This window comes from Rhamphochromis sp. 'chilingali' (genome assembly GCF_963969265.1).
Source record: "Rhamphochromis sp. 'chilingali' genome assembly, chromosome: 3".
NCBI classification, from domain to species: Eukaryota; Metazoa; Chordata; class Actinopteri; order Cichliformes; family Cichlidae; genus Rhamphochromis; species Rhamphochromis sp. 'chilingali'.
The window spans coordinates 38,341,937-38,368,418 of NC_137931.1; the positions used below are offsets into that span (position 1 = coordinate 38,341,937).

Here is a 26,482-nt window from a genome sequence, read left to right on the forward strand (position 1 = left end):
AAGAAGCAGACAGAATATAAGTATCTAAAGCCTGCGCTGCCGAGCGCTGCAACGGACACGGTCTCTGTCCTCATCCTAACTACCGCTTCTCTTTCCCGTACTCTCTCCCCTCGTCTGCAGCTCCACTGTTAGCAGCACTAGCGCACTGCACTCATCCCACACAGGACTGCAGAGAGGTCTATACAAGCTAGGCATTTACACATACTGACTCACACACACACACACGCACGCACACACACAGTACTGCAAGCAGAGCCAGCTCCCAACCCACTGAGGTAAAACGTTGCCGAGTTGTTTCATTTTACTCTCTCCCACTCACATAAATCCTCATGCACAGACACCTACACTAACTGGTTAGTGTCCTGCTATTTTCAGTCACTCTAAGCTACTCACACAATTGCTTTCCATGCATGCGTGTCTCTGTTAATTGAAAGAACTTCAGTACAGTTACACATGGAGGCGAGTGAGTCTCTATTTTCTAGTTTGTTCAGCAGTGCTTCTTAATATTGCTTTAGAGCAGTTTAAAGCCCTGACTTTACAACTGTCCTCCAATCAGATTTGGCCCACCTTGAAGTGTTAGGAATGAACTGAAGCCTGCCAACACACGCATAGTTCTGATAGGCCACGCCAAGAAAGAAATTAGCTATCACACCATCTAAATCATGTCAAAGAAGTTAGATTAGTCATGCACTGTAGATTAGTCCATATCTTCTTCAGCCACACCTAAACTAGTCTACAATTAAAATGAAAGGTCAGCTGTTTTACTTTAATACATTTTTAAATGGGAGCTGTCTGACACAGTCTTCTTAAATGGACAGTTCCATTACTTATTAGTAAAAGGTCATTTGTAAAAACCATCTAAAAATTAAAGATTTTTAGACTGTGTGAAATTAAAATAAAACCAACTGTACAATGACTTGATGAGCTATCAGTCAGTTGCTCAGCAAATTGGTATTATTAGATTATTCTGTTATTATATGTTACCTTATATATGTAATCAAAGTAGTTGAATTAGAATACTGCTGTAGATCACATTATACCCTTTAATATAGAGTGTGTGAGCTGTATGTAGTGTAGTTCTCATTATACTTTTGAGTTAACAGAACATATTCACATATTAGTTCATTAGATAAATGTGCATCACTCTGTATCCTTGATCTGCTGGGAATGTGTTACACTGTTTTCTTGACATGCTTAATTGTTGAATCATGAAGAGAAGGTTGTAAGCAGGAGACTCTGTGTCTAAAGACAGGGGAGATAGATAGACCACATTCCACACCCCCACCTTACAGAAAGCAGAGAAACAACTGCCGAGGTCATAACTTAGGCGCTGTAACAGAGAAAAATGTGATGTTTTGGCTTTTACGACTAGCTGGGGGCCACTAGAGACTATAAAAAGCTGAGCAACCCATCACCATTTTGAGACATGTGCCTGACCCTCTGGTAGCATCTCTCCCGTCCGGACGTTGTAATGCTCTGACTGTTGAATTGTATGGAAATAAATGATTGTTGATTGAGCATTGATACACCGAGTATTGTCCTTCCTTCAGCCCAAAGATTCAAAGAATTGGGAGATTTCAACAACTTGGTGCCGTGTGACCCGGATCTTTGGTGTGCTGAGGAGGTGTAGATTTGGCCTTTGGTGAGATCGTGGGGCAAAGTGAACAGAAGGCCGGCCTAAAACAGAAAGGTAAGCACAGCCTGTTGTATCATAAATACCAAATGTGCATATTGGGCTTTCCAAATTAATCTGTTCACTGAGTCACATGTATTTTCACAGTAAATTTGTCGGTGTCTGGTTTTTGGCGCAAGATACTAACAACATAAGTTGAGGCTGAATTCCAGTGTGTTAAATAAACTGCTTCTACCGAGATACTAATAACATACTACGTTGGACTAGTTGCAGTAAACTGCTTCTACCGAGATACTAATAACATACTACGTTGGACTAGTTGCAGCCACTTTACCTTCCACATTTAATTTTGTCTAATACTGGCTTCTGTAGCAATAATACATTAGAATTTATTCTGAAGACGCGGCCATTAGTCCAGTACATTGAAGTCGAGGTTTGTTTATTTTGTTTATGGTGTCAGTGACGTCCTGGCTTTTGCCGGCTATGAAATAGAAGTTGATTTAAGGAAAAGCAGATGCTGGCTTCACGGTGCAGTTGAACGCTGGCAACGCGAGAGCGAAACACGTCCGTAGGTTTGGTTTATGATACGGCGTGTTCCGGTGGTGCGGCCGTGAAGTGCAGTAGTGGTTGGTGCTAGTTTTAGTACATTGGATAGAGGTTTTGACGGTGGTTTGTGGCGTCAGTCGAGTTTTAAGGGCTGCGGTCATAATACAAAGTAAAAATTAAGTACATAGCAACACCTGGTTTATGATGTCAGGTATAACTTCGGGGATGCAAGCATCACTTTTATGATGCGACTTTGCCCCGTGGTGGCGGTCATAAGCGCAGAGAAAGGGGTATTTTGGTCTATGGTGCAGTGTGCTTTAAGAAGATCTAATAGTTGAGCTCAGAGGTTTCTGTGTAAAATTCCCGCTGAGGAAAAGTGTTGTGTGTGAGTGTGAAGGCGCGCTCTGGGTGAGAGTGTGTGTGTGAAGCTGCGAGGCGCGCTCTGGGTGCTGTCTTGTGGGTAAAGCGCGCACTGAGTGAGAGTGTGAGTGAGGCGCGCTCTGAGTGTGTTTTTGTGTGGAGTGTGAAGCGTGAACACAGTGACAGTGACGGTTGATGTGTTTGATTAGGAGGACATTAGAGCAAATACACATTTTAGGATCAAAGGTTGATGCCTAGTGTACCTGTGGAACTTTGCCCTAGGAGTGGCGACCCTCCTGTCCGTGGACGCGTGGCCAGGACCGGCGTCGTCCGGGTGCCGAGGTGGTGACTTGGGGAGGTGAGGGCCCCCGCATAGCTACGGAAATAACACTGGAACGGCCGTGTAATCACGGGTTCACATTTATTCCGGACTAGAACAAGACACATTTTGCGAACAAACGTTGAGTCTAGATTAGTAAAGAAATATAAAAAGGTTGAATTCCTCGTTTCAGTGGTTGAAATTGTTGTGTGCCTGTCGCCTGACGAGTGTGAAATTAGAATAAAGAGGGAATTTGGAGCCACATAGAGATAGACGGGCATAATTGGGTGTATTACTCTGTGGTGTAATAAAAATAAAAAGGAGAGATAGTAAGAGGTGTGCAGTGGAGAATTATGGAGGAGTACAGAGAGGAATGTGTTGGGAGACTGGCGTACAGTTTACGCTGTCAAGGTAGGCGTGTTGCCTGCTTATCTGTTTAACATGTGATGAAAATGAAATTAAATAAATCTCTTAGTGTGTTAATACAGGAAGCTGCGGACCTGGACCAACTGCCCCCACAAGCACAGCGGCCGAAGCAAAATTATAGGTAATGGGAACCACACCCAGCACGAATCAGCAGCTGTGAAAAAGACAGCAGCGAGGAGAGAATTAGAGGAGAAATTAAGAGAAGTTTTAACACATAAAATTGGGGCCAACGGACTTGTGGAGGTTGGGAAGGCGTCCGGAGCATCACAACAAAAAGGTGAAACAAAAACACACAAGCAGAGAAATCTGAGAGAAAGGCTCCTTTTAAGGTAACGCCTAGTTTGAGAAAAGATAAAATTAACCTGCTTTTATACAAATGCACATACACGCAATGAAGAAACAGCTTACACTCATGAACACGTGAAGATTTTCCAGCAAGGTTAAAGAAAAATTAACATACTTAAATGATGAAGTCTATACATTACTGACAAAGAAACCCTCTGGGTTGCAGGACAACAATTTAACTAAAAAAAAAAAAAAAAAAAAAAAGGAACACTGGTCTAACCAACCAGGCAAGACACAACAAATTTAGTGGTAAAAAGATTCAAATTGTGACATGATTTCTGTTGATTGATTAATAAAAGTGATTACTGAATGAAAGAAAGTTCCTTTTTTGGGTTTTTAAACATGATCTTAAGAATTTTAATATGTACTTGTGTTATCCTGTCAACTTGGTGGGTTAGGAGTTGATTATATCGGGAGAGAAAAAACAAAAAAAAAAGGGGGAGAGAAGGCTGACACAGGGCCTGGCCCCATTGCCTCCCCTCTGAATAACACAGCCAACACAACAACATTTTCCTGTTCGTTTGTTTTTGTTTTTTGTTTGTTTTTGTTTTGTTTTGTTTTTGTTTTTTCTATACATATTTAATTACAGGCTGCTTTGCCGGCCCTGAAAGCCGAGGCTGACTGGACTCCTGCTCTCCCCCATACGTGACACTGACCAAATGCTGCAACAGCTGGACCCACAACAACGACCTGAGAATGTCAACAGAGCTGCAGGAATGTGATCTCATGCAGCCGAGACGGAGAGCACTAAACCTAAGGCCCGTTTCACTACACGGGGGAAAATTCCCAGACTGCGTCAGCTGACAGAGCTGTGACGAGACGCCCGCCAAGCCCGAATGAAAAGTAAGGCCGAGCGAAAGAATGCTGACCTTGATAACTTTGCATTCACACTGTGCAGGACAGTGATGGACCAACACGGATGATCGGGTGGCGAAAAAGGGCGTGACCGAGACAAGAGGAGTAACTGAGGACAGAAGGCACCTCAGAATGGACAAAAACACAGAAGAAGATGCAGGTTTCACCTGCGGTGAACATCGACACTGGAGAAAGGACTGCCCCAATTGGGGTCAGAACCAGGACGGACTGAATTTTGAGCAGCAGCAGCAGCAATGGTCGCAAACAAACTGAAAAAGGAGGGGGGCAGGACCCCAGGGCATGCTTCAGGCCGTGGTTTACCCAGAACACCAGAACAGGAAAGTGATGAACACAAACACACACATCTACATGCACTGACTCAGAATGAAGAGAAACAAACACACACACACACACACACACACACACACACACACACACACACGTCTCCAAACACACAGATTCAGAATGAAGTGAAATACACACATGAACACGTGCACTCGTTGAGTGAGTGAGAAATGACACACACACATTGGAATGCTGATTCACTGAGAAGTGATCCACATACACACACACACACACACACACGCTGATGCAATGAAGAATGCTTTGCTTATGCTGATATGCAAAATGCTGCACACAAACATCCCAATGCATAATTTTTATGAGGAGCCATTGATTACTTAGAATGTGTTATATGTCACCTAGAAGGCATTTATGTAGATTTTAGGAATAAGCTCTAAAACGGTTTGGTTATGAAAACAATGTCTGTGCGTGATGTCTGTTTATGGCTCAAGGCCTTGACTGAATTCTTTGCTGTGCTTCACACAGCCCTGATGAGGAACAGTGGCACAGAGTGAAAATGATGAATTAATAGTGTAAGTTTTAGGTCGGAGTACGGCATTTTCTGTGATTGAGTTTTAATTCAAGGAGGAACAAAAGGTGTTACGGCACCTGAGGTTCTCATTCCCACACAATATTGTCCCGGCAGGAAGCAAAATGTTCCTGTGAATTTCTGGTTGATTTTTTGGTTTTGCTTAGCGCTAGCTTGATGTTATCAGTGAGCTTTGGCTTGTGTTCTTTCTCGTAAGCGAGAGAGGGATAGTTTTATGCTTGGACATGTCTGCAACGGGCCCTAGTTTGTGTTATTGTTGTTAGTGTTTTGTTGGTTATGTCTGTTTTCGTTTTGTTACAGTGCACTGAGATAAGAAAATCTGAGAGGTGTGATCCACCGGTGGTGATATGTTGATATTTTGTGAGTTTATGATTTAACAATCAGCTCTTTAAACCAGGCCTGAAAGATTGAAATTTAAAGCGCTATGAAATATTCTTACAAAAACAGTTGCAAAGTGTGCTTCTCCATGATTGTAATTGGCTTGGGAGAAATTCACTTATAGGGAACACTGAGAAGTTCTGAGTCTAAAAGGATTGCACCGAGTCAATCCGGCCCAAAAAACAACAAGGAATTGTTTTCCTTTAAAATGATGACGTCATCTTGCTGGTGATGGAGGCTCGAATAGGTTGCGCGGGAGACTCCATTATCAGCAACATCTGGTATGAATGTGTATGGAGGTATGCATGTGAATGGACTGTGATGGACTGACGACTAAAAGTTTTGACTGACTTGATACTGAGACAATGACTGCACCAACTTTAGGATTAGTAAATGCCAATAAACAATTCATAAACAATTCACCCAGCCGACAAGAGAAGGGTGGATGCTTCGCTTTGTTTTGTTTTGTTTTTTCAGGAGCAGGAGGATAAGAGAGACTGGAGGAGGAGACTCTAGCTTCACATAAGTATGAACTGCAGACTTAACACTGTGGTTGCTGATTTTGAGTTACCGATGTTTGCATTAAGAAAACTGTGCTATATTAGCTGTGTTTTGAGTAAGGTATCATGTTATATTATTGGGAATGCCAAATGCTACAGTGGAGAAGACTTTTGATACCACTCATGACTGGAATATGTTATTATTAACCATAGCAGGCCACTGTAAAAAGTCAATTAAATTTTATAGAGGAAAATCGCCAAAATTGAACAATACCTATGAATGACTGGCCACATTCAGAATAGAGATATGCAATAATAAACATTGGTCCACGTGATTTAGGTTCTCACTTGAAATAGTAAGTTATTAAATGTAGAATATAATCGACAGGGACATTTGATAGGATGTGGTACTGAAAAAGAACAAGAGCAAAGTAAATAAAGAAAATATTGTGTTTAGTTTGGATAAATTCAAATTAAAATGTACCATTACACTCAGAGGATCAATATGAAATAAAACATATGCAAAATTTGTAGGAAGTACATGACTGATAACTGTTCTGTCCTGAGCGTTTGTTTCTAGAGCACCCACTTGACCACACCAACAGTTTCTCGCCACCGAGGAGGGGTACTTGCAAAAAGAATAAAATAAAAATCTGAGTTTAACAAAACATTTTAAATGTAAATATCAAGCTTACCTTTCTTTTTCCATGAAATGTGCTTGTGGGCACGCCAGCCATTTTGAAAAGGTGGGCAAAACAATTGGCAAGGCCACACCCCCACACGTGTGATATAATTTTAAAGGTACTGTTGCCCTCTCTAAGAAACATCAGGACTTAGAGGAGTGGCAAGTAGAGTATGCGAGCTACAAGCAAAAACTAAAATGTGTACTACAGTGTGCAAAAATGAAATACTGGGTCATCAGGGGGACATGAGGGACATTTATAAAACTAAAAGTCCCACTAACCTTAAAGTGCACTTGAAAAGCTCATACAAGAAGGCTAACCTAGCTTACCTAGAAGACCTCATCAGGGGGAGCACACTCCCCCTCCTTGAAGAGCTCACCCACTCAACCCGCATCCCCAGAAAACAGCTAACCCCAGATAAGGCAGCGTGATGTATCCCGAGACAACAGGACTGGGACATCTAAATAAAGGTGTGAAACAATCGCCTTCAAAAGGTTATCAATTCACTTCAACCAAAATTAGGACCACACGGTGCGGCAAGAGTTAATAGTTATTAGTCTCAACACCCAAGGATAACCAGAAGAGCATGACTGATATGATGGAACTGGGATTTTGTTACACTTAATTTTTGCAAAACACAAATAAAACGAAATTGAAACTAAGGATTTTCAGAAAATAAAAACTAAACTAAACTAGCAAACAATTGGTTAAAACTGATGAAAATTGCAAAACTATTACAACCCTGGTCCAGACTAAGATGGTGTTGGACATCTTCAGGGCAGAAAAGGGTTGGTGTGACCAAGGTGTGGTTTGGCTTGTTGTATGTACATTTCAAAATGTTACAGCTCTGGATGGACCAGTTACCAGGGCATGGAAGGATGACAGACTTTATTACATGAGGAGAAGGGACATTTTCGGGATCGAAGATCCTCAGGGATGACAAGGCTGGAGCAACGGTACTCGAGAGAAGAATTTCTGATACTTTCTGAGATATGATGTCACCAACCTTCTCTTTTAATTGTCTAGCTCCAATGAATTGACACATGGGAGTGTGTCAAAAAGGGGGAAGTTGAGTCCGAACATCAAACAATGGTTTTATGAACATCTTATGACGTTATTTCTGTGTTTAATAATTTAGCTATGGTAAAACTTAAGCTTATAATGTGTTAGACTTAGAAAGGGTTCACTAATTTTTGATTTCTTTTACACACACATAGATTATGATTAGAATAGGTCCTGAACATAATATTTTAAACCAAATTTGAATCATTAGAACAACAATGGATAACAATATTAGATTATCAAGGCTAGGGAGAGAGGTGTTTTGGTTTTCTGTCTCTTGCAGAGAAAGGAACAGACACCAGACGGGGACACGGAGAGGTGAGGACCCTTCACAGCAGAGACAGATGTAGGGACTGCCGAGACAGCAACTGGGGTCAAGTGTCATGGCGTTTGGGCTCCTGGAGAACATGGATCCCACAAACACAGCAATAACCATGAAGGGGTTGGCGAAAACCAGGAACACCAGACCAACGAGGTTCGAGAGGCTCTTGGCAAAAAGGGGGACACGGCGGTGACCCCAAAATACACAGATCCTTGTTTGAAATCGGGGCAGAATAATCCCCAGAACTGTGCAATGACTAAAGGGTGGTCTAACCCCGGAGGTCGAAGAAAGAAGCTGAGAATCACCCAACTGGAAGACACTGGTAGCTGCAGCAATAAAAATAAAGGTTAAAAGCTCCTTAGACAGAGGTTCTAGTCTAAGTACATTTGAAAGGTATAAGGTGGCATTAAAATGGGAGTGGAAAACTGGAGCACCAAAATAAAGCTGTGGGAGAATTGGGGAGTGATGGGAGAGTCATCTGTAACTGCTGTTATGGTTGTAAATCTAACTTTGCTTGCATCTGAACTGCGTGAACACAGAGGTCATCCCACATATGGTCCACCCGTTAAAGGGGACAGAGGGCCTCAGGATCAAGAAAACCTGGACCTTGCGACCCTGGAGTGCATGTTGTAAGTGATCTCTTTCAGAGATCAAAAGGGGGAATTATTAGATTATTCTGTTATTATATGTTACCTTATATATGTAATCAAAGTAGTTGAATTAGAATACTGCTGTAGATCACATTATACCCTTTAATATAGAGTGTGTGAGCTGTATGTAGTTTAGTTCTCATTATACTTTTGAGTTAACAGAACATATTCACATATTAGTTCATTAGATAAATGTGCATCACTCTGTATCCTTGATCTGCTGGGAATGTGTTACACTGTTTTCTTGACATGCTTAATTGTTGAATCATGAAGAGAAGGTTGTAAGCAGGAGACTCTGTGTCTAAAGACAGGGGAGATAGATAGACCACATTCCACACCCCCACCTTACAGAAAGCAGAGAAACAACTGCCGAGGTCATAACTTAGGCGCTGTAACAGAGAAAAAATGTGATGTTTTGGCTTTTACGACTAGCTGGGGGCCACTAGAGACTATAAAAAGCTGAGCAACCCATCACCATTTTGAGACATGTGCCTGACCCTCTGGTAGCATCTCTCCCGTCCGGACGTTGTAATGCTCTGACTGTTGAATTGTATGGAAATAAATGATTGTTGATTGAGCATTGATACACCGAGTATTGTCCTTCCTTCAGCCCAAAGATTCAAAGAATTGGGAGATTTCAACAGTATAAATTCCACCATTTATTGAAACACAAAAGGAAATTAAAACTGCATGTCTTTGCATGTCTAAATGTCTCTTATCGATCAATATTTGCTTTTTGGGTTTCAGGTAAAAGGTGATTTACATGATACTGGCAAAACTGGCACAAAAGCCATCCAGCATTTTCTCAGATCTTCTCAAATTCTTTAATACAGTGGTATGAATTAGAGATGGCACGATACCACTTTTTAATGTCCGATACAATATCATTAATTTGGATATCTGCCGATACCGATATGAATCCGATATAGCTTATTTTGTAATCAATAAAACTGGTTTTTATGAATACCTTGCTGCATTTTGTATAAGTTCATACTCAAGTTTTAAAAAACAAGAGACTGAAGCTATGCTGTTATACCTGTATGCAAAAAATACACTCCACCCAAAACATTTTATAGTTTAGCAACACTGATCAATCTAATAAATTTAAACCTATACCATCCTCCCTATTCTGGTATTTTAAAGAGTACTTACCTACCTAACTAAGAGGGTTGCCAACTCCCAGCAAAAATATTAAGGGAACCACCCCCCGCCCTTAATCGATGTAATCAACTTTAATTTAATTCAAGTGTAAAACAAATGCACAGAAATCAATTATTTTTCTATAATAATTAAATAGATTCAACTTCTTTCTTCAACAGAACTGCAGACTGAAAAATATTTCTTTGTGCCCCCCTTTCCCAGTTAATGCCCTACCTGGCCCGCGATAAAACTTTGCTAGACCCGCCCCTGCACAGTTACCAGCCGTAAGCTACATAGAAAAGGATCCTGGTGTTATTTGTCTCTCAGAAACAGTTCATAACTTCCCTTCAACTCATTCATGTCACCTAAAAGTTAAACCCGTTTCTCCATCACCTTTTCAGCTGATGATGATTCAGTAAGGACGTCTCCTGGTTTCATATACATGTGTCCCTCTCACTACATATCCAAATGGATATCATGACCAGCAGCTTTTACAGCTGTGGCTCGGAGAGGGAGGGGGAGTGAGAACGTGTTGGAATGAGAGAAGTAGATGCAACTGCGCAGCAAAGACAGAATAACTCCAGCTTTGTGCCTATTTTTTTTTTAATTCTAGCTGAAGTAAGGGACAAATCGCTTCCTTTTCACCTTAATATGGAACTCCGATGGCCAGTCCAGCTGTGGCTCAATATATCAGTTGTTAAGCTTAACGTGGAAATACTATGCAAACATTCAGAGATGAACTTAAGACTCTTGCTTTACTTCTCTCGGAGGTCTGTCTCGCAGACAACAGCCGCTCTATCACGTGACACACACTGCTCCGATGCGCCGAGCTGGGTTACGCCAAGTAGCGCGTTTTGTGAGGTGATTTTGTGATACTTTGGATCAGATTACATTTTTTATTTCTCTCCGATATCCGATCCGGTAATTTACGTCAGTATCGGACCGATACCAATACGTAATATCGGCTCGGTCCATCTCTAGTATGAATACAAAGAAAGACTCTGAAACACCTACCTGGACATCCCAGAGAAGTCCGCCTCTTCCTCCTCACAGCGCTCATCCAGCTCTTTCAGCGCCTGTGTCACATCTTCTTCCCACACAGACCCACAGGTGCTGTCTGGATCTGGATCTGCATCCTGCTTCGTCTCTGATGCCAGACAAAGAGGCAGCACCGTTTGGGACTCGTCCTCACAAAGGAGCCCTGGTGGTGTGTCTATGGCCGGCGGGGGAGGGGGGGCTGGATCCAAGTCCTCCTGAGGGTCTTGAGTCTCCTGGTGATCCTGAGCATCCTGAGGGTCCCGTGAGTCTGGGAGGTCACACATCTCTTGGGGGTCAGAGGGCAAAGGAGGGGCGCTGCAAAACCCTGTGTCCTCGCTCACGCTGCTGCTCAGCTCGTCAGCCGCCGTCATGCTTATAGCATCCTGTAACATCAAAGCAGAAGGGGGGCTCAGCATGGCAGGTCCTTTCACATTACAAAACATCCATTAAAATAATATTTTTATTTCAACAGTGGCCGCCAACACTGATACATAAAACACAGATTCACAGTTGAGCCTCTCGTAAAACTTGAATTAAGACCACTGTAGCCTATTCTCAAAGCTCACAGCTTTAATTACACAAGTGGGACTTTTAACTTTGTACCTTTTGCACTATCCAGTTTCTCTGAAATTGCTCTAGATGTCATGTCATAAGCTAATGTCTATTTAAAAAAAAAAAAAAAAAAAGATCACCCAGTATTTATCACAAAAGTGCCACTGAAAATTTGACGTCACTGCTAACAGAACAGCAACGTCGCCTGTCAGGGAGTGACAGGCCCACAAATGAATTAAATTAATCGGTGGTGACTCATAACATCTACATGACAACTGATTTATAGACAACTGCATAACTACAGAAACAACTAATGGACTGAATTAGCAACCTAACAAATGAACCAAGTCATTGTAATAAATTGTAGGCAGACATCAAGCCAGGCCATAATTTATAGAAAACATTAGTATTACAAGCATCTAACTGACTCATATGTAAAAGGAGGACATGCCGATACATAGTTGGTAGACGCGCTAATAGGAGAGAGCGATATGTTCCTATGTGCTGATATGCTGAAGATGGCACAGGGGTATTCTAATTAAGAGGTCTTTGCTTTTTTTCCTTTTTGTTTTTCCTTTCTTTATTATTCAAAGTCCAGTGCATTAGGGATACTGTGCATGGCAGACAGCCAGTACATCACAGAGACAGCAGCTATATTACAGAAAGCTTTTAGAAGTGGTCATGGCCATCCCGGAGGGAATGAGCAAGACTATTGATGGTTTTATCTAGAGCTCATTACACTAAGAGCTGGGGCTGTGACGGGGGAGATGTCCTTGGGATGATATTGAGACCACTTGCTTGGTTGTGTTCCTAAAAGTTACAGAGGTCACTGAGGGATAGATAGGGGAACCTGATAGAGAACTGTTTTGCACTATACACACCAATGAATTTAGTGGTTATTCATATTATACGGATATAAAGCTGAAATATGTTAAACTTCAAAATGCCATGTACATGCAAATGCAAATCAGAACAAAATGATATACTTACCATTGTTAGTGGAAGTGATAAATGTCAGTAGCAGTAAATACAGAAGGCAAGCTATGGCATGTTAATATCATAGCAAATTTCATTGGCTAGCTTTTGAGTTAACTGCACTTGTAAAACTAAGACACCACTTATAAAGGACTCATACTCACACATGCATCTGCCGAGGATTAATGAGCTGGTGTCTCTTTCACAAGTTTTTAAATGGAGGATTTAGTTGGAAGGGTCAGTTGCTGTGTTATTGTAGGTGAGGTGAGCAGTAACAGCTGACCTGAGGTGAGCTTTAATTTTTTAACCATTCCCAAAATCATACAATCAAGCCCCACTACTATTAAGGCTGCAAGAGCTACACAGTTAAGACTTCAGCAACCATGCAGAGCAAAGTAACAAAGAAAGAGCAAGAAGCAGCAGAAGCAGCAAACACAAACATGCACACACACGCGCATATATAGATCTTAACCCGACAGCAGCCAGACAGTCCCTCAGAACCAGCACTTTTACTCCATCCTGTCCAAAACCCCCTAAAGGTAGCTGATCGTTTGTCTAAATGACAGATAGGCCAACAAATACAGCAAAAGCAGATACGAAATGAACGAAAAGAAAAAGGCAGGCTAAAAAGCACCCGAGCACCACAGTTTATTGTTGCTCCTGATTCATCGCACCTCAGGCAGCTGACTGCTGGTGCTGTCTGAGTGGGTCATCTCCAACATGGGACTATCCAGTCGAGGGAGGGAGGGTGCAGAGGGCAGAGTGGGCAGGACAGTTGCCTCCTCCGTCATGGCACTGCTGGAGGACTCTTGGGACTGCTGCAAAGAATCCACATGGTTGGATGCAGTGTCATCCGTAGCAGAATCACTGTTGAGCTGGAAAAGAGAAACATGAACTGTTTGGCTTTTTTGCTGAGGGATGTATGAACACAATAGAGTATGATGTAAACCTTTATTACAAGTGTACTAATGCCTAAAGCCCTACTATTTCAAAACCTGAAGTGGACAACGGTTACTTAGGAAGGTCATTCAAAGAGGTACCTCAATAATAACATAATGGTCTTGAGAAGTTGCCTAAAGAGTTTGGAAAGAAGACGACTGGACTTGTTTAATCATGAGGTATTGTGGAGATACAGAAATTCTTTTATTGCTGCCATATAATCTGCATCATTATAATTGCATTAATAACATTCTTTACAGCATTATTTCATCTAATAATATTTCTCACAGTATTGATATTGCATTAAAGTTGTTTATTGAAGATGTTCATTTGAGGATCCTTCCATTATGTTCACTTTTATTACAGGTACGGCCAGAAGTATTTCATACACATTGCATAGTATTTGTGCTCATTAAGAGTTGTTGCTTAGTCTACAGACGGTCTTAAGCTTTGTGAAGCGCGACGTCTTCACAATCTATTGTGTTAAAGACTAGAGCATAGAAGGATAACTGCAATACATGCTTACAATACACATATAATCTAGAAATGTGCCAGGCCTGAGGCCTTAATTCATTTAGCTTCTAACTGCATTTTAGTCTACTTGGTAACAGATGACCGGAGTCAATAACCAGCCCTCGGAGAACCTGAAGGCTTGAAGTTATTACCTTGTTTGGAAGCTGTTATAGAAATGAGAAGTTCTATGTCTGTTTATAGCCATCTAAGATGTACCATTTACTGTAACTAACGGCTTTAACCTATTTTTGCCTAGGAGGGGCGGGTACCTCACTGCTTTAAAAGTGTTCACAATATGTATTTTTGTCAGAAGACATATGCGGATTTTTTCTCTCCTGTGTGTTAATAAACTCATCGTTTGACTGCACTCTTCTGGGCCTCCGTGGTTTGTGTCACTGCTCTACATTGATTGATTCCGCAACAGTATAAATACATGGAAAGAGGCCGTTTTAGGCTATAAGATTCTGTGTGTACTCAGTGAAAAATATTATTGTTACAAAACAAAAAATAATGGTCTTCAGCTTTGGAATAAAACAGTTTGAAAAACCTGTCTCACAAAAAAATAATAAAAGACAATAATAACAGGCAATTTTCTATAGGATTTTTCCCCATATGATTTCCACCAATTGATTATTGATTTCCCCCCCAAAAACCAATCACTTTGCAGTGGGATAACCATATTTACAAAATATAAAGTGACTTTAACATTTATTTTTCAAATACTGATCCTACCAATTACTCATACATTAGTCTACCCATTTAATCACTGAATTATTTAATCAGAGGTCCAGAATTAGTGCTGATTACAAGTTCTCGCTTTGGCACAACTGGTTTCTGTATGTATGTTAATTTACGTACGTAGTGTAAGCAGTAAAGTAATACTGCAAACTTAAATTAAGTCACTGCATGTGCTGAGATATCCCCAAATATCTTTATGAAATGCAGTAAAACAATCTCATTTGAGTATTTTCATAATAAACGAAATTAGATCATCAACATAAAGCAATAACATTTTAATCTTAGTAAAGCAGACACGCCTACAGATTAACTTTTGACAACTTACAACAACATCACCCCCGTTTCTTTATCAAGCAGAGCATGTTTAGTCATTTTAGTCATTACTGCATCTTCAAAAAAAAATTGGCTTCAGGCATCAGACCATGCTAGTATCAATAACATCAATTAATTTTATGAGCAGGTTAGCTCATTCAAAATTCTAGGGAAATAACACAGAAATACTGCATGCTCATTTTTCTAGTGTGTAATATTGTATGACTACAAAGTCTCGGGGCAAATGTCCACTAAAGCCAAAAGCTCATTCTCTCACCGTGCACTACCAAGACCAAGAAGAGCAGAAGAAGAGAGAAAGAAAACATCTGTATTAGACTGAGGACCTACATCCGATAATTATTAGCGTAATTAGCAGATGTAGATAAAGGCCTTGCTGGGAAAGCCAAAGAAAACAAAGAAGAGTTAAAGAAAGGCAGCCAAACTGTTAAACAATGCAAAAGAAACATGCTGGGTTTAAATATTTGATTCATTTTATATGTAAAGATTTTTATTCAGAAAAATTTCTAATAAGTTTACAAAAAGTGTCCTACACTGCACTTACCAATCGTAGATTTAAAGGTCTAGGAAACAATGAAAGCATTGGTCTTAAAGCTAGAGGGAGTGGGCTGAGATTTAAAAAGGGATTCTACCACCAGCGAAGAAGCAAGCGTGTAGCTCCTGTCCGCACTGGAAGGAGGTCCAGCATAGTATGCGCGCGCACACACACACACACGCACACCATGCCAGCGGGCTGTGTGGGGAGCATGGTGGCTGGGTTGGGTGGGGGACCCTGATTAGAGTGAGACTTACAAGGCCAGAGCGGGTGAGAATCTGGCTAGCGCTCAATACCTCCTCCTCAGACGATTCGTCTGTGTCCTCGTGGTTGGTGAGGTTGAGGCTTGGCGTGCTGCCCGTGTATTGGCACTCCTGCAGAGACGGCGTGTCCCCTTTGTCCATGCTCTCCAGGGAGCGACGCCGCACACCCCAGTTGAAGTTGTCCATGCTCTCCCCCTGCAGGACAACCAAGTAAACGGCAATGAGAAATGTGGGAAAAATGATATTATCTGGGTTAGATATTACAAAACAAGCAAACAAAGAACAACACAAATGCAAAATACACAACTTAAAAAAATAAGACACTCATGTGATTGAGCGGACGACGTAATTTTGTCCATGGGATGGTAAATGATGCAATGATCTACAACTATAAAGGGTTCACAACAACAGGAGCGATGATTTGAAATCAAAAGGTGGTACTGCACTTTACTGGATGACAAAGGGAGACACCAGGGCACTGAAAAGAACAACATATCTCAGTAGCTTTCTTGGCTTCAGACTTACCTGCAGCTCCTTGTGGCAAGAGAAGAGAAGGAATATGTATGTTAGTAGACTTAAGAAGGACATAAAAGTTTTCTACTACAGTAGTAGGACAAGTAAGGCAATTTTAACAAACAAGACATTAATGTTAATCTGTCAAACATCTACTACAGTATGGTCAACAGAAATGATGAAGAGTGACTGAACAGAGCCCAGAAGTTCAAGTTCCCTACACTACATACAACTAGAAAACCTTTAACCTTTCTGAGCAGTCCCTTTCCACCTATAAGTTCCTTTAAATTACCACCTTTTTATTATGAGAAACGTATCATTTTCCCCCTCATACAGGTGGGGCCATTTGAATGTGCTTTCTCACCTCAGCATCCTCCAGCTCCACATCTAAGAAGTCAAAGTCCTTAAAGACTCCAAACTGCTGCTCACTGCCTGTATCCTCTCCCTGCAACTCCTCCTCTCTGACGGCCTCCTCCACTGTGGGGATAAGACTGGTCTGCTGGTCTGCAGAGTCCAGGTCCTCATTGGATGAGAATACCACCTGCACGGAATGTCAGAAAATTAAATACAATTTTTATCAATCCATCATCATCATCTCAGAAGTCCAAATTAATCCAATTCTAACACCACCACAAAGACAGCCTCGAAGCAGAAGCATTGCTCATGTCAGTGATTTTACAGAGACCTTATCTGAAGCTTTAGAGTAGGAGAGGAGTCTTACAGATGGATTTTTTGGGATGCCCGATTCTGGACCACATAGAGATAGGACATTCATCAGCCTCTCTCTGGTTCTTCTCTGTAATAAGAAGACATGCAAGATGAGAAAATGACAAGCTGACCAGGTCAAAATTCTTTTAGATGGTCTTTTAACAAAAACAGAACTCACATCTACAGGCAACGCAATGAGAGTGAAATATGTTAATGATAGTAACTGACTGATCAGACTCACATGTGTTTGGCTTTTGTTTGCTTACAAAATACTATTACAACTGCTTAAAATTAGCCAGTATGCATGTAGTAAAAGTAATTATTTTTATGGCTGTGTGTGTAAAATAAATTGTCATGATTTAATTATTTTGTTGAGCTTCTTTTCTAGACACGTTAAGCTCGTTAAAGACAGATCATAGCTCAGGTCCGGTGTTGCGTCACTTTGAGTAGAGGCTGCTTCAAAACTCAAGGTTTGGATGATTTGTGTCAGTCTGAGAAGGTACCTGAGAGAGTTGTGGCCTCTTCCAGCTTACTTGGACCAGCCCATTGGAATTAGATCCAGATGATGTAGAGGAGGTACTTCTTGTGACAGCAATCACCTGTGGCTTTCCATTCCTGCCTGCTGCAGTACGCTGATCCCCATATTTATGCCCGATTATTGGTGTCTATAGAGTCAAATAATGCAGATTAGAGATAAAATCAAAGGTAAATCAATATGGTGAACATAGTAAACTTAAGGAAAGTAGGACACCAACCTCTGAGATGTCAAAGTGGAAGTCCAGAGTCTTCCCAGGCAGCTCTTTGGAAGAGTTGTTGAATATGCGCGTGAAGGCAATTTCTGGTGAGCTGCAGGACTCAGAACTGTAGGAGCGTTGCACATCTTCTGGAACAACAAGGCTGGCTGAACGGGATACAACCAACTTCAAAATGTTTTGGGCCTCTTTCCAATGTGGGCTCTGTAAAAAAAAACAAAAAACAATGCAGAAATATAACGAAGCCACTGTGAGGAAGCAAGCTGTGTAGGTGTTTCTGAGGAATTTATGAATGTGAAAGGGCATTTCGGGTCCCAACCAGCTACTATTCATATGGCTTATAGTCATATTGGTAGAATGAGAAAGGAGGCTTAACACAAAAAGCTTGCAGTTCACATCAGTGCACATATGCTAAAAATCTCAATATGCACAAATACAATGTTTCTTTTTGTGGAATGCACAAAAGAAAACACTGACAGTAAGCTAGGATGGCCAAAAGTAGCTTAAGGCAGCCCTGGGTCAAATCTGGAAAAAAACAGGCTTCATAAATAGGTGTAATATAGCATCAAAATACCTCTTTACAGTGACCCTGAAACACACGTTATTCTTTCTTAGTCTCAACTGTGCTGCTATTTATAGAGCAGGACACCCCAGTATTTATTCACGTCAGACTAAATGTGAAAATATGCTGTTCTGAGTATGAAACACACACACTCACTCACACACACACCCTCTTACTAAACATAAGGCACACTGCATATGGATGGCTGGTGCTTTGGTGATTTTCTTGCCAACCACACGGGAGACCCTGGCTGATCCAGCAATAAAACTCTCATTCAGGCATATGTTGTCTGATAAAAAGCAAATCCCACAAAATAAATGCTTCTTGTTGCAAGACCTCAAACTAGCAGTAGACATAATCGCACACTTTACAATTAGCAGCAAGAGAAATTCAATGAGACCTCCATAATGCATTCCTCTTTTGACCCAAACCCTAAAGTCGGTCTGTCAGGCTGTCGAGTGACGTCAAGGCTCACCTGAACATATTTGCCAATGATCTTCATGATCTCAAGGTTGAACTGTTTGACAGGAGCTGCTGACAGGTCAATATGACTCAGCAAGCTATAGATGATCTGTAACAAGGACTGCTGCATGCTGGGAAGACCCTTCTCTAGCAGCTGATGGAGACAGAAATGGATACATTTGTTATTTGTCCATCTGTGACCAACATAAGAAGTGTGACCTTTTTCTCATATACCTCAGCCAAGTAAGTGACCAGATTCAAAGTTTTCTCTGCAAAGGCATCATGGAGGTAACGACAGACCACGTTGATCCAGTTGGTGTAGTCGCGGGAGTAGCTGTGTGTGCTGTAAAGGCTCATCATATGGGCCAGGTTAGACAGTGTGGCCGACTTCTCATCCGCACACACTTTGGCGATCTTATCGGCTGTCTCCTTACAGAAAGGAGTGGGGTTGTCAAAGTGCTGGATGAGATGCGGCAGGAGGCACAGGATGTTCAGAGGAAAACCTGCAGGCATGAAGTAAAAGTCTAACCTTAAAAATGTAAATCAATACGAATAAATAGAACTGGGCTAGGATGAGTTTTCTTAGGTCAATATGGGTTTATGAACAAGTCACAGTTCTAACTAAAGACAGTCTCTTTTATTCATTTCAGATTTTAAAAACTAAATGATTTAAAACTGTAAAAAAGTCATTAGTTACCTGCTACTTGTGAAGGGTCTACCAGTGTTTGTCTGGAGACACTGATGAGCTTACTGAGCAGGTGGATGGTTAGCTCCTGAGTAGCAGCAGAAGTGAAGCCCTTCAGGAAGAGTTGCAGCAGACCAGGGAAGTTGTACCACTTCAGCTTGTTTTGGACAGTCTCCAGACGTTCTCGGCTGTCCGCACGATCCAGGGGCAGCTGGCTCAGCAGCTTGTTGAGCAGTCGCAGAGCCAGCAAGTACTCAAACTCGTAGTCTGACTCGAGCAATGACACGGCGATCCAGAATACCGTGGCCATCAGATTTGAAGGGTCCACAGGTGGCATAGAGTCCCCTCCTGGACTTCCTGGACCTCCTCTGCTTAGTGATGATAAGCTCCGTGTGCGAGCCAGGTTTGCATAGCTGCCACCAAGTCGGTCAGCAATGTCCAGGGTGTTACTCCGACGCCTGTCAGCTTTTCGTTCACCCATCATCAGGCTGGCTCGAAGAGAGTTGCTGCGAGTGTGGACATAATGTAACAGACCACTACTGTTCATATTCAGCTGGCCTGTGCTTTTCCTGTTGGCAGCAAACTTGGCCCCCAACAAGTGGTCGTGGGTGGAGGTTCTGTGGAAAGAAATGGCAGAATTTTGTACACAGCTATTGCGAAATGTGTCAGGATGTTAGTTAAAGTAAGAAGAATTCAAACATTAAAATAATAAAGCTACCAATGAGAGGACTTACTGTGCTAAGGCAGTGAGGAGATCATAGTTTTTCACTGTGTCTGCTAGTGTGTCAATGCCAGACTCCAGCGTCAGGAGAAGCTCAATGACAAAGCCCTGAGGAGAAAAAGTAGGAGAGGTCAGCTCGTCAGAAAGAATTCACAGATAACAGCGAGTTAACACATAGCATCTATGTTTTTCTACAGAAACAACTCACAGGCCTGTTTTCCAGTTTGATGCAACACGTTTACTATATATTTTTGGCACATGATGTGCTTGACGATACAAAGAGTGGCCCTGGGAAAGTAAACTAAACCTAAACCATTGGGAAAATAATTTGATCACATTATGTTACTGCAGTCACCCCTCATCAAATGTAAAAGCATAACAAGATAAGAAGGTCGCTTCTTCATCAATAGTATTCATGCTTTCTTTAAACCTTTGTCTGTCCTCAAACATTAACTAAAAATGATATACTGATAGTAACTTTCTGTGCAGATGCTGTTAAACAAGAACTGGTTAACTATTTCTGTAGGAACAGGCTTTGCACACCTCTCATAAACACATAAAAGACAGAAAATTAACCTATTTTTCTTTTTGAGGTATGGATCTCCCCACACATATGAATGACTTAAATGCTGTTCTCACACTCAGTGCAGCTACTTTCATTGATTATAGTGGAAGTGCAATGCTGCAGCACAGATTCTGCAAATGCGCCATGTGTGAGGAATTCAGTGCAGCCACAGGGTAAAGGACACTGGTCTATGCATAGCCGCTGTATCACTGTTATACATTAAGTGTCAAAATCATGATGCTAAATGTGTGAATTTTACTGGCAAAGTGGCTTTAAAACCAAACAAAATGAAACCACACGCAATTTAAACAATGAACATTTGACGTTTTGCCATGTCCTATTAAAAACCTCATTCTATGCAATATTTTGCTGTAACACAAGCAGGAATGTTTTTAATAACTGAATGATCATGTGGTCAAATTAAATATAACCTTTAAAATGTTGTTTCATGTTATGCATTTTGACATTGCAGGTAAAAGACCAGACTTTTGCTAAAAATGTTCTGACCTGAGCTTCCTCTCCAGGGTCTCCTACAGTCTCAACCAACCGAGACAAAATGTCAGACAGTGTGGCAGGAGTCAGAGGTTGTTTGAGTGCCCTGAAAATCTGGAAAGAGCGACCGGCATAGTGGCGAGAAGAACAAGATAGAGCTGACCTTAAAGCTACTTCACTCAGCAATGAGTCCAATTGGAAACCTGAAAGGATACACAAGCACAAACAGGTAAATATGACAAAAGCACCTAATAAATATCAAGTGGCTGTGAACCCTACAGACCTGTCTGGGAATGCTTGAAGACTGTCACCACATGTCTGACAAAAGCACTCAGCTGTTCAGCGCTCTTAATGTTGGAGTTCTTAGGTGACACATCCTCGTGATTCCAGAGCGGACCGCGTTTTCTACAATATACAAATAAACACGCATGAACAAATGACCTGAAACACTATCAAAACCTTTAGTGTTATCACACCAAGCAAAGAAACTAACTCCAAAAATCAAACCCATGCAAATCAAAGTACCCCAGTCCTTTTAGACACTGCTGGAAGCATGAAAGCAAATCATTGTACACAATGAGTAACATCTAACAATGTGTTCATAGAAATGCCTACTAAACATGTGAGGTTATATATATTTTTCTAAATGCTAAAAAAGACAGTTTTTGCCAGCAGCAGGTAGTGACACGCATAAATGTCATACATTTCTGGGAAAGTGTTCTTTTTTTTTTTTAAAGTCTCTTCTCACCTTGAAGTTATGAACTCAATCAGAGCTTTGGCCTTCTCGTCATGTTCAACAGTGACATCTACTTCACTTAGAAGCGTGGGGGAGAGGTGGGACACAGCACTGGCCCCTGCACCAAGGCTTATACTGGACGACGTCGAGCTCGAGCTGAGGCCAGAGTCTGTCATCGGTGATGGCTGACAATCTGGCAAAAGCTCCTGTATTCCTATAGGAACAAATTGCAAACACATTGTCAGTTTTTCTGCTAGCATTTTACCAGCCAGGTGGCTAGCTTGGGCTAAACACAATTAAAGGTACAGTTGCTAATAATATAAGCAGACCATAAGTTGGTGTCCAAAAGTGAAGGTAGGCTAAATGATTTCTGTATAAAAATATGATTCACTGCTCTCCTTTTTGTATAGACACACATTACTTTATCTTAATTTCTGAATTAGAAAATAATAGGGTCTTTTTCAGGGAACCTTTTTCTATGGAACAATGATATTGTGTAAATCTGTCTATATGTGGGCAGGAGGTTGCTGCCACCCAGTGGTCAAGTTTGGCACTACACGTATATGTGTCCTGTTCCCTGTCCTGTTGTTTTCCCCTCATTTCAAAATAACTAAAAAGCAATTCCACAGCTGATAGCGAATCCACACATGTTCCACTATAAAACAGCGATTCTCATTATTATTGCTCTCTTCCAGTTCTTGTTTCTGTAGCAGAACTAACCTGTGAGGTTGAACTCTTGAGCTACAGGCTTTACAGTCAGGACCCTTGGATCATTGTAGTCTCTGTTGCGTAAAAGCACCATAGCAACAGACTGAACACTGCTATTTGCACCCTGAACTATGAGCAAGTGAAGCAGCAGGCGTTTGCAGTGCTCATAGACCTCTGGGTGCTGGTGATCTAAACCTGAGAAAGACACAAAAGATAAAGACATTTGACATCAACTGGAATTTATAGACCTAGTAAAGGGTTTTTTATGCAAAAATCCAAATATGCCTAAAACATTTTGCCTTAATGTATACAAACATATAAAACAGCACAAAAAGAAAGCAATTTACCTAAGAAAACTGCGTGTAGCAGGAGTTGTAGGTAGGCACTCCATTCTACTTTGACCCCATGGTCAACAATGAGGTCTGTGAGTAGGATGACTGCAATGTTACATCTGAAAAACAGAAAAAGTGTACTGGATTATAAAAAGAACTCAACACTGCAATGCTTTGTGAGACAAAAGTGGACTTTGGTATACCTGTGGAGAGGTACAGCAGGTGTGTTTGTCTCTGGCAAATAGTCCACAAGAGGGGACCAGCAGCCTCCTGTTGGTGGGAAGGGAAGAGGCTCTGGCTGATTGTGATCCATCACTTTTAATCGCCAGTTAGCATAAAGCGGCATGGAGTCACCTGGAAAATAGAGAAGATTAGCAGGCATGGTAGTGGGTGGTATAAAAAAAATGTAGTGGTGAGTATGGAGAAGAAAAGATTTCCTGCTCACTCTTCTCATCTTCATAGGAGCCTCCAGAGCTGCTGCTGTAACGAGATTCCAGACGGTGGTGGTGGCGGTTCAGGTTGCTATTCAGACCACTGTAGATATCCAGGTGTGTGCAACTGTATAACAAACATGCATGTTTAGAAGGACAATGCCACTTTTCCTTCACTAAAACGTTTAATTCATCAAGCCACAGATTGAATACAAAAGAAGGATGCAGCCTGAGGGCCTATATAATAAAACCATTGAAAGTCCTTTAAACCTGTATTTATTTAGGGCGTATAATCAAGTGGCAAAAAGACTCTACAGGAGTCTGAGAAAACGATCTAACTGCTCAGTTCATGATCCCAGTAAAACATTTACTATGGTTGTATGTTTTAGTTTTAGTTAATACAGCATTTTAGTTATTTAGTGGAGTATCTTTGTCCACCATTATAAAAATTGGTTAATTTTTGTTTAAACTCCTGAATGGATGTACATGTGCTTTTTCGTGTCTTCAGCATAAAATATGACTGAACTGACATAGACATTTGTGTTTTTCCTATACTTATACCATCTAATAATAACAGAGCATTGCAGTTCTCTATTTTGTACCTGTCATCCATGTTTGAGTCTTTCATCTTGCTGTCATGATGAGCATCATTTCCTGGCACCATGGTATTGCTGCTGGAGGTTGTTCCTGAGAAAGCAGACATTAAACATTTGTCTCCTGGCACCAGAAACATAGCATATGACCTCTTGGCCTAAGCTGTGAACTTGGGCATTTATAATGCTCATTAACCTGAGGTGACTGAAGGAATCTTGTAACTGGAGCTGATGCGATAATAAGGGGGGTTGTCCATGTGAGTGACAGCTGAGCTGACAGGATCAGTCAACTCAAGCTCACACATCAACTCCTCCAGCAGCTGCATAGTCTTATCTCTGCCCAAGAAAACCACCACTCGTTTCACCTGAGGACACGCATAACATGAGGCGAAAGGTCATGAAGATTAAGTATCAGACACAAGGAAATGGCACATTGAGTGTGCTGCAACTTACATAGGGCAAGAGGCTGGGGTCACTGCTGACTCCAGACATACTGATGAGGAAGTGAAGAATGATTTTGAGGTTCTTTGGCCAACTATCTGCTAGTGTAGTCCAGACATTCTCGATCTCTGACAACGCAAACTCATCACCATACTGTTAAAAAAAAATATAATAGTTTAATGATAAATGAACTTGCCCAACCAGCTTTTTAAGATGTAGATGTGTAGATCAGAATCAGAATCAGAAAGGGTTTTTATTGCCAAATGTTGAGCAGGTTTACAACATTATGAAATTGCTGCGGTACTTAGTGCAAACATAGATGGTATGTTAGCTGTGTCACCTTAGCGGTCATGAACATGAGGTTGTTTAGCACCATGGTTGTAGCACGAGGGGATCCCCAGCCCTCTCCACGGAGCCAGCGACGGCTATTGACCATCATAATTTCTCGGTCTTTCACATCCTCATCATCCTCGCCACTGCAGCAGTCCTCTGGTCGTCGTGGAGTTGGTTTGAAGTCAACAAGCTCCACATTATTCATCCAAGGTAGGAGGTAGTGCAACATTACTTGACGACCACCAGGATGTGCTGTCTGGATACGCTGACTCACCTCTGCAGTGTGGATAGTACAAACAAAGACATTAACACAGGGGTGTCAAACTCCTTACAGTCACGAGCCACATATGGCTCAATTAAAAGCTGAAGTGGGGGTAAAAGTATAATTTTCAGTGGGAAAAAGATAACTTTTTAAGTGTCATAGGCAGTTACCAGAGTGGCTAGGATGCCATTTGAATGAACTTAGCTATAATACTAAATATAATACAAATGAAAAAAGGACCTTGAATGGAAATATACAGCCGAATTTGAATGGGAAAATCGTGCTTATCTCCCCAAAAAGTCAATCAACAGCAAAAACAGAAACCATATTAGCCGACTATCAAGTTTTATGAGCAAAAATCTTTTCTCATAAAAATAAAAAAAAGACCTAAAATAACTGGTTTCACAGTCAAAGGAAAGTGAGATATTTCAGTTAACGGAATACTTATCATATTACATTGATGTGTATTCATTCAGCAATGTAGCAAACCTGAGAAGATGGGCAAAGTGAGCTCTGGGTAAGTCCTTGCAAGCTCCTCAGACAGCTGGTAGTAAGACACAGAGTAGAGGTGTGGCAGCGGTGAGGGAGGGGTCAGGATGCCATCAGTCCGCTGAATCTCCAATTTGTGGGCATAACGGAAAAGCTTGGGCTCTAGGATCTGCATCACACAAAGAACCACAGATTATTAAATTAATGATTAAAGACCCAATTTTTTCTTTTTTGGGCATCTACAGTATGTGTAGGACAAAGAAATTCTGACCTGTAACAGCTGCATGGACAGTTCATAGATTTCCCTGGAAGAGTCAGCCGCCTTGAACAGAATCAGGTTGAGCAGCACCACAGTGTCAAACTGGTAATCCCTAAAAGAAATATAACACATACGGTATTTAATCACAAGTAGGTGGAACCTTAAAAAATGACATAAAGATGGCACCATGTGGTACCTGTTGTGAAAGACATTGGCAATGGCCCTAAAGCAGCCGGCAGCTACACGACGGGAGCCAGTGTAGCAGCGGTCCACAGCCCAGAACATGAGGTTGCTCTGGTCTGGATTCAGTTCTAGTAGCAACATCACAGCCTCACAACCCAGCTGGTGAACCTAAAGGAAACCACACAGCAACCGTTAAGAATCTCTCCTTCAGTCTACAAAACTCTGATGAGTTTTACACATAACTTCTTAATATCAAATGAA

At 41.4% G+C, this 26,482-nt stretch overlaps 1 protein-coding gene and 1 long non-coding RNA gene across 12 annotated transcripts in view; both read right to left on the reverse strand.

Moving 5' to 3' along the window:
* The window catches only part of fryl (furry homolog, like), an 85,296-nt gene that overhangs the window by 9,545 nt on the left and 49,269 nt on the right, over window positions 1-26,482 (reverse strand). For 7 of the 11 annotated variants that reach the window (XM_080877002.1, XM_080877011.1, XM_080877004.1 and 4 more), the window contains 25 exons: window positions 26,235-26,389; window positions 26,051-26,150; window positions 25,780-25,948; window positions 25,036-25,304; window positions 24,708-24,848; window positions 24,451-24,619; window positions 24,264-24,348; window positions 23,676-23,788; window positions 23,434-23,584; window positions 23,246-23,349; window positions 22,911-23,093; window positions 22,203-22,404; window positions 21,738-21,859; window positions 21,470-21,657; window positions 20,411-20,505; window positions 19,689-20,293; window positions 19,226-19,494; window positions 19,005-19,145; window positions 17,971-18,171; window positions 17,719-17,880; window positions 17,193-17,303; window positions 16,872-17,048; window positions 15,989-16,189; window positions 13,351-13,551; window positions 11,126-11,532 (listed from right to left, as the gene is read on the reverse strand). In XM_080877002.1, the coding sequence (XP_080733128.1) occupies window positions 11,126-11,532; window positions 13,351-13,551; window positions 15,989-16,189; window positions 16,872-17,048; window positions 17,193-17,303; window positions 17,719-17,880; window positions 17,971-18,171; window positions 19,005-19,145; window positions 19,226-19,494; window positions 19,689-20,293; window positions 20,411-20,505; window positions 21,470-21,657; window positions 21,738-21,859; window positions 22,203-22,404; window positions 22,911-23,093; window positions 23,246-23,349; window positions 23,434-23,584; window positions 23,676-23,788; window positions 24,264-24,348; window positions 24,451-24,619; window positions 24,708-24,848; window positions 25,036-25,304; window positions 25,780-25,948; window positions 26,051-26,150; window positions 26,235-26,389 (4,721 nt within the window). The remainder of the gene's footprint in view (window positions 1-11,125; window positions 11,533-13,350; window positions 13,552-15,988; window positions 16,190-16,871; window positions 17,049-17,192; window positions 17,304-17,718; window positions 17,881-17,970; window positions 18,172-19,004; window positions 19,146-19,225; window positions 19,495-19,688; window positions 20,294-20,410; window positions 20,506-21,469; window positions 21,658-21,737; window positions 21,860-22,202; window positions 22,405-22,910; window positions 23,094-23,245; window positions 23,350-23,433; window positions 23,585-23,675; window positions 23,789-24,263; window positions 24,349-24,450; window positions 24,620-24,707; window positions 24,849-25,035; window positions 25,305-25,779; window positions 25,949-26,050; window positions 26,151-26,234; window positions 26,390-26,482) is intronic. The other 4 variants (XM_080877008.1, XM_080877005.1, XM_080877003.1 and 1 more) reach the window with 2 other exon arrangements.
* LOC308393330 lies at window positions 1,489-9,607 on the reverse strand. The gene is made up of 2 exons (XR_013970964.1): window positions 4,905-9,607; window positions 1,489-4,849 (listed from the first exon to the last, which is right to left on the reverse strand). It is a non-coding gene; the product is annotated as an uncharacterized lncRNA (long non-coding RNA).